General features: G+C 43.1%; 1 protein-coding gene across 1 annotated transcript in view; it reads right to left on the bottom strand.

The window, feature by feature from the left end:
- The window catches only part of EP300 (EP300 lysine acetyltransferase), a 61,344-nt gene extending 49,130 nt beyond the window's left edge, over nucleotides 1-12,214 (bottom strand). The window contains exon 1 of the mRNA XM_021552832.2: nucleotides 10,801-12,214. Coding sequence (XP_021408507.1) covers nucleotides 10,801-10,894 — 94 coding nt within the window. The 5' untranslated portion in view covers nucleotides 10,895-12,214. The remainder of the gene's footprint in view (nucleotides 1-10,800) is intronic.
- Between the last annotated feature and the right edge of the window lie 2,434 nt (nucleotides 12,215-14,648).

Genomic DNA, 14,648 nt, shown 5'->3' with positions numbered 1-14,648 from the left:
GTAGGAAGTGGCAGTGGTGGACCTGAATCCTGACCTCATCCTGATCTCAGTACAGCAGCACAGTGAATCCCCATCATGCTATTTACGGTATTATTAGTGGATTTCTTTCTACAGGCAACAAGAACATATAGAATAGATTGCTGCTGCCACACAAGATGCAAAGAAAAAAAAAAATCTCAAAACAACATCTAAGTAGTCGATCTTAGCCTTAGTCTTAATCTGTGATCATCTTAACATGCAAAGGCATATCATAAATTCCTTTTAGGAACTGTACCACTACTGAAAACTTAGAAAGTCTTTAGAGGAAGAAAACAAAATCCCAACAACTTAACCTGGCTACATTAAATCTGTAGTGAGAAAATCAGAACAGATAGTAGGAGCAGGTCCATTTTGATCAGTAGCAGTTCAGTTAGACTGGATTTAGTAGTATGAACTGTGCCCTAAACTAAGAGAAGGTAACTTCAAAAATCAGTGTACTAGCCTGCATTGCATACTATGGACTGTCTTCTTGATTTTGTATTCTACTTCTAAAAGTCTGCCTTTGACAATGTCTAATCTGCAAGATGCAAGGAAACTGCCAGCCTGGGGTGAAAAACCACCTGGCACCAAAATGGACTTTAAACTAATACACATGCAGAGTGTGCAATCAAAATCCTTAAATCAATAGACTTCAACGTCTTATCAAGGGATCAATTTTCAAATTAGCTACAAAGTATTTATTTCAAGCTAGTTTTACTGCAAGAGCACTTGGTAGCACAAGTGACACATCAGCTCTCAAAGCAGGCAAAGCACCAATTTATGACAGTGTTTATAAAACAGGGAAAATATATCAATACTAACTACTTAGCAAGGAAATCAGCATGTGTTCTGGTGGGACATACGAGCTTCTTTTACATGCTTTCTAGCCAACAGTCAGGATCCCATTATTTTCTCATTTCTTGATTAAGACAACAAACCTTTACTTATGGGAGGATGGATTGTAGGAGAATAGAGATAGTGCTGAAGGCAATCTTACCCCTGAGGAGTTGCAGCTGTACTAATTACCAAAGAGTAGGAACAGCCTAGCTTTTAATAGGTCACAGCTGTGTCCAATAAGGATGGGTGTTATAAAAGAGTGGGTTAGGTAGTTGAGAGAGAGTTGGAGTCAGTCTGCATGCTGCTGTGAGAGTGATGGTCAGGCAGTCGTGCTAGGGACAGTAAGGGTTAGCATGTGCTGCTAAGGACAGGAAGGGTCAGATGTTCATGTTAGGGACAGGAAGAAGTCAGATGGCTTTGTGGAAGAAAGAGAAAATGAGTCAGTGTTGGGAGGAGCTGCTCACGAGAACTCACAGAGAGAAGGTATGACATTCCTACAACAAGATCAGTAAGATAAACTAACGATGACAGTCAGCTCCCATCCACCTCGGTTGGTGCCAAGCACTGACACCAACAATTGGTGGCCCATATGGGGATTAGTTCTGACATTTATTCACCTTTCAGAATAAAATAGGAATTTCTGTTTATACGGAAACTATCTGGTCCTAGCAAATACGCTACAGTGAACAATACTGTTTTTTAGGAACATGCCCATGTGCTACAAAATAGCAATACTTTATTCTCCCAGGTACTAACCCTCAGCATCAAGACATAGGAGCATTCAGTATTGAGAAGAATTGGTACACGCTGAAGAAAAAGCACATGTGATCAACAGTGCCTCAAGAACCCTGAATGGCAGATAGGCTCAGGAGTCAGTAGATGTCTGACCCATCTCTGTCAGAGCAGCAAAGAGGTAAGAAACTCAACAGTTCCTGTCCCTGTTTCCCATTTACTATATTCTGAACACAGACACACCAACTTCAAAACCTGCTGAACAGTCACCTTTTTACACAAATGTTTCTGAAGCCCAGCAACCTCTTAGTGGGTCAACTTATATCACAGTCATTGGGTTCAAAACGAAACAGACAATGCTTAATACAGGACACTGAATACAAAGCATGCATGTGACAGGGTTGACAGGAACCACAGATCATGTTGGACCATATGGAAAACACAACACCTTTGTTGTGCTTTCAGACAAAGAATAATAATAAGGTGATGAGGTCAGTATCTTCCCTGCATGGGGATACAAAAGCTACCTACAACTGAAGAGGGCCTACATGTAACAGACCAAGTACCCAGAAGATCCCACCAGTATTCCAGAGAAAAAAGCCAGAGGCTTGCAGTCAAGCCACCAGCATTACAGACCCTAAAACACACTGTCTGAAATTACATTAAAAAAAAAAAAAAAATTACCAAAACAAGCAGAAATCAAAATATAAAACCAAAAAAGGCAGGACAAGAAAAGGAGAAACAATCTCATAGGATAATTCTCAACTATCCATGAAAATGCAGAAGCAAAGGTGAAGCACAGTCTTGAAACAAAGTGCTAATACTTATCAATTCCCAAGGCCTCTACAGTGACAGAAAATTAAATTACATAAGTCCAGGCAGTTTTATCAGGGAAGAAAGAAAAAACCCAAACAAAAACCCACATGCCTAAGGACAAAGGCACACACCAACCTGGTAGGAATTTTGCTGTACTGCACTTTGGATATCAAACCATCAAGTCCATTAAAAGAGGGGGCTTTTCATGTAGATACTCTATGAAGCCACAATTGCCCAATGGTAACTCAAGTTCTGCCAAAATGTTCTAACTTAAACAGTAGAATTAATTTAAATTCATCTACTAAATTGATTTGAAATGAAGGGGCAAAACATCCACATCAGCCTAAAATACTAAGGTCTAGAGTAATCATTGCAGCTACTGCTTCCAAAATCCTTGGACAGCACTCCCAGTATAATCCTAATGGAGGGTGATTGCTTGCTCAGCAGCAACTGAGAACTTGTGTTCTATATTATGCTATTTGAGTAACTGTCTTCAGTGTTAGACCTTGATATTAGTTCTGTTCCCAGTAAGAAACTGGGAAAGCACTGCCACTTTCCTTCCCTGCCAATCCAGAAAAGTCTTGAATTACTTCACTACATCAAGAAACTCTGTAATTTGAGGTAAGACTGTAAATAATACAAACAGAAAACATATTTTAAAACTTTATTCAAAACAACTGGAAGACAACAAACACAAAGGTTCAAAACATCTTAGCACACTATGGTAGCACACAATTTCTGGCACAGATATTTTTTTTAAAAATGAAACACTTATTGATCAAAGTCCAATTCACTATGTAGAATGCACATGATTGAGCTATTAGTTGTAACAACCAGGCTAAGTGTAAATATTTTACAAGTATGAACAACAACAAAAAAAAATTGTTCTAAATCAGCAACAGCCTATCATTCAACATCTACTGAAGTCCTAAAATTAGGACCTCACTCTCTCCATTTTTTAAGCTATCCTAATCCCTATTCAAACACTGGTGTCAAACACATCAACTTTGGCTTACAGAAAATAGTCTCAGTTTTGTGAAGTCTCAATAATCTGCAAATTTAAGTCATACTTTTCCCAAACTAATATCAACCAAAATGTCTATTTTAGTAGACTCTAATTGATGCACGGTTTTTGCAGCTTCAGAAAAAAATTGTATTTATAACAAACTTTCCAGTTTCATATTGAAAGTTCTTCCAAAAAATAGTATTTAGAGATACAGATGATAGTAGGAGTTAACCACAGAAAACCATAGTGAAAATGCAATGGTTATGAGTCTGGAATATAGAACTGTAAATGTTGTAGGGAAACAGAAGTTGAGTAATCATATGGAAAAGACTGAGGTCAAAAATCAGGAATAGGGTATGTTTAAAGATTTAATATTATTTAAGGAGGAATTTCAGAGACATTTTTATTTATATACCTGTTTATTTATGCTTTTATACAAAGGCACTAGTCTTGCCATCACTGTTAACCCACATAAGATGAAGCTTTGACATTTTAATCCCAAAATGCTTAAGTCACACCATTATTAATTTCCTTGTATACATGCTGCTATTTGCATAAGTTCACTGGGCTACCTTTAACTTGAGTCAAAAGTCTCTAAATTAGTATTACTATTCCAAATGGCATCTGTGTATGCACACAGGTCTAGAAAGTTAGAGAAGCTGGTAGACAAAAACTGGGTACATGCAGATAGGATGGGAACACCTTTATGTGCACAGAACACACTGATTCATTTTAGAAGCAATTACAAATCAGTTTCAAGAAAAGATTAAAGTTCATTTCATTGTCAAGTTAACAACGACTATGAAATGATGCAATCTGCATATACAATTACCAAAAAGTCAAGGCACTTTGAGTTCAGCATTACTCCAGAGTAAAAGTAAAAAGCAATGCTGAATTTATGCACAAAAGATATACAAGTGAACAAAATAACATAAGTCAGCAGACCAGACTTCATTATCTTAAACCAGTAATACTCCAGATTTCCTGGAATTACAATCAATACCATGTAAAAAGCAGTTTAGTTTCAGCAAAATTTGAACTGAGCAAGCCATATATCAGCATTTTTCTGGACTTTTTATTAGGATTCCAAAAATGAAAAAACCCTGAACATTCACATCTTTTCATCCATTAAAAACAGTAGGAGTATGTTACAGTCTCACTCAAAACAAGAGAAATTGTCTGTTCAGTGGTATTTGGAAGTCCTACAAAAAAGGAAATAGCAAATCCTGATTCTGCAAGCAGAGAACATTCGAAACACCTATCCTTAGATCTCTTGCAGGAATACAACTAAAGATGCAGTACAGAGGTGTTTCACACCATCAAATGGGAAAGAATTAAATCTTTATCTACCCCATCTCACAATGACCACTAATAGAAAATTACCTGTTTTTCAAGGTTCTGAACCTAACTTGCACTTCTTAATGAAAATCTTAGACTGGTCTCCAATTTGACATGCTTGATGTCAGGTGTGTTGACAGGAACAGCATCAAGCAAAGAAGTTACTGCGGTTTGAGCCCCTAAGAATTCAACACTCCTCCTTCTAATTTTCTTCAAAAAGATTTGGAAAAAATAAATGCTTGAAGGAGAACATTGAACATCAAAATTTTAAGAGAACTTTAAATGCATTCATATGCTAGCCCATTTAAAGAAAACTTTTTGCTATTTAGGAAGAGAATGATAGGTTGTCAGATACTGTTCACAGGGAGGATCTTTTCCCTAGTTGGAGTTCTAATTAAAGTTCTACAAATTCAAGGCAGCCACAAAAGTTTTTTTATCAGGCACACCACCATATGCAGAGACAGATGTATTTTACTTCAACCTGCTGCTACAGTTTAAGTAGACAAAAAAAAACCAAAATCTGTGGAGACAGGTGTGCATTGTTTAGTTGTCAGTGAAATCTACACAGGAAAATTACTCCATTTGACAAATAATAAATCTAAGTGATTTTTGGACAAACACTCTCCAAAGGACCACAAAATCAAGTGATGAGAAAGGGTGAAGTAGTAACATTACACAGTTGGAACAATCACTAAAAGGCTGCTCCTGCTAAGCAGCTAAGCAAGACACTGAAGTGACACACTGGAGATGATCAAATAGCCTACAGAGAAGATGCAAGAAATATACACTAAGTCACACAAAATTGAAATTTAATAATAAAGTGGTTTGCTCCAAGTTATAAATATACAAAAATACAGAACTCCTACAGCAGAAGTTCAGCATTTAGCCCCACTACCTTATTAGAACCACACCCCCAAAAAACATATACTGAAACCTAGAGTCTGATAGACCCCTCCCAGATAATTGGTCTTCTACAAATGCCCAAGTGACCAATAATCTGAACTTAAGGCAAGCCCTGCTCTAGGACTGTGAGGAACAAGATGGAAAAATTAGTATTTTTTTTTAATCTAGGATTTAAATTCCCAAATCTTTTCCCAAACAAAGGTTTTTCCCTGCAATATTATTAAACTTGTGAATTTAGTTTTAAGTTGCAATTGTAAACCGGTTTTCCAGTCTGTAAGTGCTCAACCAACCCTCAGTTTTACACTGTGGTATGTATGGTACTCCTGTTGGACTATTTTTTTTTTAATTAGGTAGTTTTCTAACACTGCTCAGAAAAAGTACCTATGTCAGAGATAGCGTCTACATGGTAAAAGACACAAAGAATAGATACAGCAATTTGGGAACCTACAAGGTTCAAAAGTCTGCATGATTTTCTTTAAAAAAATCACTAAGCACTATATGAATGATTAGTTTACTTTTTAAAGAAGTCTCACAGACTTATATTTTCTTAATATGTATTCCTAATACAGTTACTTTGAGAGCCCATTTGGCTACACAGCAATGACACTCATTTTTGCCACACAAGCATCCACCACTGGAATACTTGACTTACAGTATATTCCATCCATCAAATTACATTATAAGGCAAAACCAGTATGAAATATGGCTCTTAACAAGAAAGAATGAAAACATTTGGCTGTAAGTTAAAATGTAGCTAATCATTTGGTCTTTAACATTAGCTAGCAAACAGAGTGATGAAAAGTTGTTGATTTTAAATGTAGTATATACAAACACTAGCAAAAGCCACACAGCTCTCAGGAAATTGAAAAGAGCAGTGTGGTAAGATTAATACAACTAATTTCAAGAAAAGAAACATCTTGATCCATTCAGAACAAATGAAAGACGAGTATCAGTCAAAACTGCAGTAGTCCAGAAGAGAAGTTTCATTACAGGTCTTAGACCTTTGATGCGAGGGAGAGTAAAATTTAAAAGGTCAGAAACAGTTCCTGACAAAAAGGAACATCCAGACTTTACAAAAGATGGGTACTTCAAGGGAGATTGAAGATGTGCTGTCGCACAGAAAAACATGACTTTTGGATATAGTAAACTGAAGGATGTTAAGGCACATACTACAAAATACATTCCCTGATCTCTGATATAACACACATGCCAACTAATTGTAGAAAACTGACTTCCAGTGTCCCAGCAAACCTGAAACACTAAGTACTTAAAATCTTATTTTCAGATCTAGCAGCCTAAATACATGATACCATACAAACACACTCTGCAGCAGGAGGTGTACTCCATTTTTATTCCATGAAGAAACACAGTGGTTTTGAACCCAGAGCCCAAAATTTTCCCAGTTCACAGAAAACAGCTTATTTCTAAACAGGAGGAGGAGTGCATGTGTGGGGGGGATGGGGAGGGGTGTAAAATATGATAAAACTCTCCTGCCCCGAGTGAATCACATAGAAATCTGTACAACTTCAGCACACCTGCATTACTGCAGGTAAAGTTGAGGGATCCACAAATAAAAAGATACCTCTCAATCCCCCTGACCACACCCCCAAATTCCAAAACAAGTGGTTTAAAGCATAAATCTATCTTTATGAACAACTTTCATTCATTTTACTCCAAGAGGTAATTCCTCCAGTTATTCTGTTATAGTGGAGGGAACTAATATCAACCAGTTTGCTAACATAGTGTTTAAGGAAGTCTTGCTAGAGTAGGTGCAACATATAAAAAATGTTGCTACCAGTTAAGAAAGGCAAGCAAATGTGCTACATTGGCAATGTATTCAGTATCCTCTTCTGTCAATGTAACCGTGCTGGAACTGAAGTGTAACAAAGTCACTGCTGTCACTAAAAGATTACCACACTGTAGAGTTGTCATGGCCCTCGGAAAACTTAAGGCCTTACAAGATACAGAGATCATTACCATTCTTCTTTGCAACAAATTTAACAATTAAATAGAGAAAGGGGAGAAAAAACATTGTAGAAAAACCTGTGTAGTTCAAGGGAATCCCACACACTCATGCCTCTGAAATTATTCTGGAGCTACACAACATTAAAGAAAAAGTGAGACCATTCAAAAATTCTAATATATTAGAAGACGCTGAAAGTACCAAGACTGTCTAAACTACTTCAGAATGTTTATTACAAGATGTGCTACAAACATTTCAATTTGCCTCCTTAAGGTTGAACTGGAATTAATAAAGCAACTTAAAAGCACACTAACACACTATGTTCCACGGCAAATTCTGAGCAGGGAACACATGAACCATCTGTAACTTTTAAGACAGAAGATGATGCAGCACTGCAACAAAAGTGAGAAAAGCAGCTGTATTTGGCTGCTGCCAATAAATCAAACATACTAGGACAATCTCTGCTTATTTCTTTTTAGAAGAAAGCCACCAACATTAGAGTTTAGTACAGTCCAGGCTCAGAATATGAGTATCATCCAGGTCTACAGTGAAAACATGAGTTAGAGATTCCTCTTGGTCTTCAATATAAATATACGTAACATCTGCAACTTTGGGAATAATGTAATAGGAGTCAGTCATCATTTTTACATATCTAACAAACTAAAACTGTTTAGAACATTTTAGAAAGAAACTAATCAAAAATTTAACTGCAAAAACAGCACTATGCACAGCTGCTGCAGTAAGTTTCATCAACAGTGCAAGTGTCTTGCCTTTCTCCTTCCTTCTGATAGTGCTAAGAATTGAACAGTTTTAAAAAGAGTGCTTGAGTAAGTACATAACTACCATGTTACTTATTTCCTATAATTAACCGAGGAGTGGGGACAATACAAGATTCTATAAGTGGAATTTACTTCATGACAGCTGCTTACACTATTTCAAAGCAAATTTAACCAGCAGAGAGGTTAAAAAATTGTAAATTTCAAAGTAGTTTCCCACAACAGAAGCAGGACAAAAACTGCAGTCTCAAGCAGCAAATGAGAAAAATACAACCATATAACCCTCAAAATACATTCACTGGTTCATAGGTTGGATTTTATTCACAGAAATAGATATTATATGTCATGTCAAAAAAACCACAGAAAGTAAAACTTCCCATAATTGCTTGGCAATTAAAAAAAAAAAAAAAGCCACAGGATTAAGAAATCTTTAATAGATTTTATATAGCACACTGAAGTGTTTGCACCACTATAAACCTTAGCATAGCTATCAGGTGATAACAGTCCCAAAAACTTTGGGAAAAATTTAGTCTGAAACATACTGAAACTGTCCAATCACTAGTGTTTCACAAAAAAGATTAAAAGTTCATTTATATACTATAAAAAGCTGTCCAGTAAATTAACAACTGAAGACTAAGTATTCTGTGAGAGTCTACACCTGTTAAACTGCAATACATACACGAATTATCCAACCTTTATTTGCTCACAAATGTCTGAACTTAGATGTGTGTTCATTTGAATCAAAATATGCCTTTAGCTTGCATATTTTTAAACTATCAGAACTTTTCTCACAAAATATTTTTATTTCACCTCTCTAAACAGAGCAAAATAACCACTATCAAGACAAATTTAAAACGGTTACTATTGAATTAATCACTGTTTTCCAAATCTAGCAAAAAAACAGCCAACAACTAGTTCTCGCTTAAGAGTAGCTTCTCCAACCCTCTTCTACTCTCTTACTAGAGACCTGTTAATGTTAGGAATAGTCATGTCCTCCAATTACAACATAATATTGGCTGTATTTAATATGCACTAAAAGTCACACACAAACTTTTCAAAACTAATACATCATTCACCGAGAATAGAATAGGCAAAATCAAAATTTTGGAGATGATCCCAAGCAGAACCACATCCACTGCTCAAAGACCTGCTATTAAAATCTCTTTTCAGAAAAAACAAAACAAAGACCCCAAAAACCAACAACAAGAAAACAACTCTTCCCTTTTCTTGCCAGTTGTTAACTGCATTGAACAAGAGCACGGGTGCCTTCAGAAATGCCACCACTCACCAGACTGGCAGGAGGAGGAGGCCTCCTCCATATCCCATAGGTTAATAGTTTCTAATGTGATCTAATGGGAACTAATGAGAGTTCAAAGAAACTCCAGGTAACAGAGTATTCTCATAGCAAAATGACACCAAATACTCATCTGCTTCGCAAGAAATATTAAAAAACAGCCCTTTGTTACTTCCTCCCCATTCCCAGTACAACCAGTTAATATTTGCTGGGGACTGGGTCACCTAAAATTTCCATGTCCTAGCTTGCCTTCCCAGCATCACCAAAGACCTTGGCAGGACTGCAGAGAAGCCCCTTTTCTCTTCACAGCTTTTAAGTCTACAGGGGAATTTCAGACATTTTGGTCTTGCAGCAAAGAAACAGGAGATGCAAGATTAACTACACTCCATATTGATTCTTAAGGCAAATAAGGTGAAATAAAATTTCATCTCTAAGAAGATAAGTCTCAATAAACCTTATGCCACAAGCATGGCATCTGAATTTTGGTTTTAGCTGTTTTTCCTAAAGCCGATGGTCTATTTGAATCAGAAAAGCAGTATTTTGATACACTTCTACAGGAAGAACGGAGGATTGTAAGAAGTAAATCATATATGCAGACTGCATATAAGAAAAAAGAAAAACAGCAAGAGAAATAAATCTCGTTTTTAAACAAGATCTAGAAGAACCCCGTATATGCAAAATAAAATACAAAACCAAGAAACTTGTGCGCACACACGTAATCCAACAATAAAGTGTACAAAAGCATCGTCTTTAGCACTTCGTATTTCTGCAACTGGCATTATGCTTAGCAAGGAGCTAAGCTATTATTGTGAAAGACACGAAAATGACGAACTGTTAAGTCCTATCTGCAGCTGATCAAAAGCACAATAAACTGAATAGCTTTGCTCTCAATCACTTCCAAAAAACCAGAAGGGCAAAAACATCCGAACACCCTCCCTATGCCATTAACGCAAATAGCTTCAAACGGAGCGAGAACAGGCGAAACAGACGGGAAGGAGAAAAGCAGGCTCGAGCTAACAGCAGCAAAAGGGAGGAGGAGATTTAAGCAAAACAGGGGAGAAAGGGGCAGTAATTGCGGCACCAAGAAGCGGGGAGGCTCTGGGGCCCCGAGACTGACCTGTGCCGTCGCTGGCGGACACGGAGAGCGCCGGTGAGGAGAGTTTAGGCCGCTTGGCTGAAGGCGGGCCCGGCTCCACCACATTCTCGGCCATTTTTAATTTTTTAGACAATCGCTCAGAGCAGAAAGAAGGTGGGGGGTGAACCCCAAAACCTTCACGGTCTTCTGGGGCCCGGAGTCAGCTGAAGAACAACAATAAGGCCGAGAGCGAGGAGGAGGATCTGGCGGAGAAGGGGGGCCAAGTTCCCCTTTTTCTGCTTCTCGGGCTCTGGGAGGGCGGCAGCAGAGAATCTGGGAGAGGTGGGAGCTGGGGCGGGCGGGGGTGAGGCCTCTTCCCCCAGGCGAAAGGGCTGAACGAAGATGGGAAGAGCAGGTAAAGCCCCCGCCAAAAAAAAAAAAGGAAAAAAAAATTAAAAATGGAGGCTGGTGAATATTTAATTTTTTTTTAGTAAAATTAATCCCGGCTGTTGTGCTGGTGCTTCCTCGCCGCCGCCACCATCATCATCTTCATCCTTCGGGGGGTCTCCTCCTCCTGCTGCCTCCTCACCGCCGCCATCAGCCTCTTCCTCCTCGGCGCCGTCCTCCTCCTCCTCATCGCCACAAGGAGGCGGGCGAAGGAGAGGAGAGGAGGAGGAAAAAAGAAAAAAAGATCACCGTCCTCTAGCAGCGGCTCCTTCCCCCTCCAACACCACCCTGCGAAAAAATACCCACCGCCAGCGACAGGGCTGGGGGGGAGGCGGCGGGGGGGAGTGGCACAGCGTGCGCGGGGTCCCCAGCTCCACTCGCTTCTTCCTCGCCCGTCGCTAATGGCTGCAGAAAGGGGAGCTGTAAGGATGAGGAGGGTGAGGATAAGTCCCAGGAGTCTCCGCTTCACATCTTGTTGTGCAGGCAAAGAGGAGGGGTTGTTGTCCTGATGGAGGCAGCACCGATCGCGGGATGGGAAGGTGGGGGGCGGGTTTCAACACCCCTTCTGCCCCCTCTTTTTCTCTTCTTCCCCCTTCCTCTTTCTCTCGTTCGCAGTAGCAGGCTGCCCCCCCGCTCCGGCGCAGGCAGAGGGGCCGATCCCACAGCAGCGGCAGGAGGAGGAGGAAGAAGAAGCCGGCCCCTCCCGCCCTCTCTGCCTACCTTCCCCCTTCCCGGGCGGCCGAGGATGGTGGCAGGGAGGGGGCTGCCCGTCCCAGCTCCCCCGGACCCACGGGCGATGCAGGGCGCGATGAGCGAGGGAGGAGACCCTCGGCTGTTGTTCGGGCGCGGTGGGGACTCCCCCTTCGCCTCTGCGAGGGTGGGGAAGGGAGCGAAGAGGTTGGAAGTCGGGGTGGGAGGGGAGGCCGCGCAAGCTACCCCTCGGAGAAGAGGATCGAGAGGTAAAATTAAAATAATAAAACAGGAGAAAAATCACGGCGGGGAAGGCCGGGGGATTCGCCCCGGAATGGCCGGGCGGGGGAGGGGGTCCCCGGCGCTGCCCCGCGGGGGGGGCCGGGGCGGGACGGCGGCAGCGCGGGGGCCGAGCGCAGGCTCCCTACTGCCCCTGCCTGGCGCTCCGGGGGCGTGTGTGCGGAGCGGGCAAAGCGGGGGCGGAGGGCAGTGCGGGAAGAGAGAATTCCGGGAAAAGGAGAAGAGAGAAAAGGAAACAGAAAGAGAAGGAATAGCGAGGGGACGGGCAGGCTGGGGTTGGGGGGGGGAGGGGAGTCTGGATTCCTCGCTTCTCTCCCCGTCCCCTGTCCGTGCCCCTGGGTCTCTGTGCGCTGCCCTCCCCCTGGCTCGCCCCGTCCGGCTCGGCCTCTCGCTCCCTTCTCCTCCCTCCGTCGCTCACACACAAACAAAATGGCGGCTGTTGTTCCTTCGCTCTCCCGAGCCCTCGGAGGGAAGCGGCGGTGGCGGCGGCGGCCGGAAATGAGCCAAGAGAACACGGGGGGCGGGGCCGCCACCGGGGCGTGGTCAGCCCCGTGGGCGGGGACACGGCGGGGCGGGGCCCGGCGGCGTTAGCGCACACAATGGAACGCGGGGCGCCGGCGGGGTGGGGGGCGTGGCACCGCCCCAGCCGCCGTCACGAGACCGCGCTTACCCACTCAGCGCTCGTCTCTCTCCGGGCTCTTCCGCAAACTCCGCTGGCCTCGCCCCTTAAAGGCGAAGGGTTTTTCCCTTAAAAAAAAAAAAAAAAAAAGGCTCCTTCTTCCTGCCCCGCCCCATACGGCCTTATCTGTCGGCCCAAAAGTGCGCGGCGTAGGCCCAGGGGAGCCTGGCCGGACCTTGTGGGCGCTCCGGTCTGCTGCTGCACCACCCGGTGCCTGCTGCCCGGCCCGGTGGGCTGAGGCGCCGGCGGGAAGAGCGCGGTTCTTTCGCTGCCCTCCTTCCTTCCCTCCCGCCCGCCGGCTCCCGGCCGGTTCCCCGCGGCGCCGGCGGGCGGGGCCCTCCTGCCGCCGGTCCCGGGCCGTGCTGCGCCACAGACATGGCAGCACCCGGCCAGCCAGCAAAGGGCCTGGGCAGCGGGGCCGCACCCCGAGGCCCCCGAAGTGGCGAGTGGATGTGCGAATCACACAATCGCAGAATCAATTAGATTAAAAAATCTCTGAAATCATCGAGTCCAACTCGTGACCGAACACCACCATGTTAGCCAGACCATGGCACTGAGTGCCACATCCAGTCTTTCGTTAAACACCCTTAGAGACGGAAACCCCACCACCTCCCCGGGCAGCTCCCAATGTTTAACTGCCCTTTCTGTGAATAAATTCCTCCTAATCCGGCGGCGCTCTGTACTGCCCATCCCGGGGGTGCCCAGAGCTGCCTCAGGCTCCCGTCGGCGTTACAAGACAGACAAAAATCCCCAAACGCCAAAGGATAAATAAGCCCACAAGCCCCGCGCTCTCCGCCGGACCCCAGCGTGTGGCGGGGATGGCGCAGGGCACGGTACGAGGGACCGCGGAGTCCTGACAGCGCTCCCGCCCATCAGAGGGGCTGTCGCAGGCATAGGTGACACTGGCGCGGTCCTCCGCCAGCCCTCTCAGCCCCCGAGCCGTCCCACAGGTTACGGGCCACGAGTTTTCCTCAAATCTCTGAGGGCTCATCCGTGAGGAAATGCCCGATCCCGGCATTTCCCTTCGGTGCGTTTGGACTCCGTCGGGCCGCACACCATTACGAGATAGGAGTGGAAGGGAAATGCAGGCACGTGCATGTTTTGGATGGAGAATCAGGGGGTGTTGATCCAAAACCGGACATTTGCGAGGAGGACTTCCCTTGCCGCTCACCCTCAGGGACGAGCTCTCTGCAATCCACGTAAGAGCCACAGCAGGTATTTGGGAAGAGCCTAGACTAAACACAGAATCAATACTGCAGCCTACAAGAGGAGCCTACAGGCAGGAGGAGATTCACAGCCCTGTAAGTTATTCACCAGCTCCCTCACATACTCCCACTCTTCAGCTTCCCTTGTTTGGGTTTTATTTTAAACAAGATTGTTCTTGTCTTCCCCAGCGCAAAAAGGAAAACACAAACCACTCCAAAAATGCCCAAAGATTGGATTTAGGCTTCCTGAAAATTCTTGAATGCATAGGCACTACGTTAAGAGAGGTGGAGAGAGCCTTGCCGCTACAAATAAGCCTCGGGAAAATAATGTGTAGTGCAAAAAGTCTCAAAGTCTCAAAACTAAAGCTGTCAGGACTAACAGCCTAAAACTTAACAGTGACACCTTAGAAACTATGTTAGTGGTTTTCACAGGTTTTTTGCCTTTTATTGTTTCTAAATTTCCCAAAATATGCCAGTTATAGAGATTTTATGTTACCTCAGGTTTGTTTTTTGGGTTTTTGTTTGGTTGGTTGGTTTTTTGTTGTTGCTTTTTTTTCAGATTGACAGTT

This window comes from Lonchura striata, chromosome 5 (assembly GCF_046129695.1).
Source record: "Lonchura striata isolate bLonStr1 chromosome 5, bLonStr1.mat, whole genome shotgun sequence".
NCBI lineage: Eukaryota > Metazoa > Chordata > Aves > Passeriformes > Estrildidae > Lonchura > Lonchura striata.
Note: the sequence above shows the minus strand (reverse complement) of the source record. Positions and strands in the feature narration are given on the sequence as shown.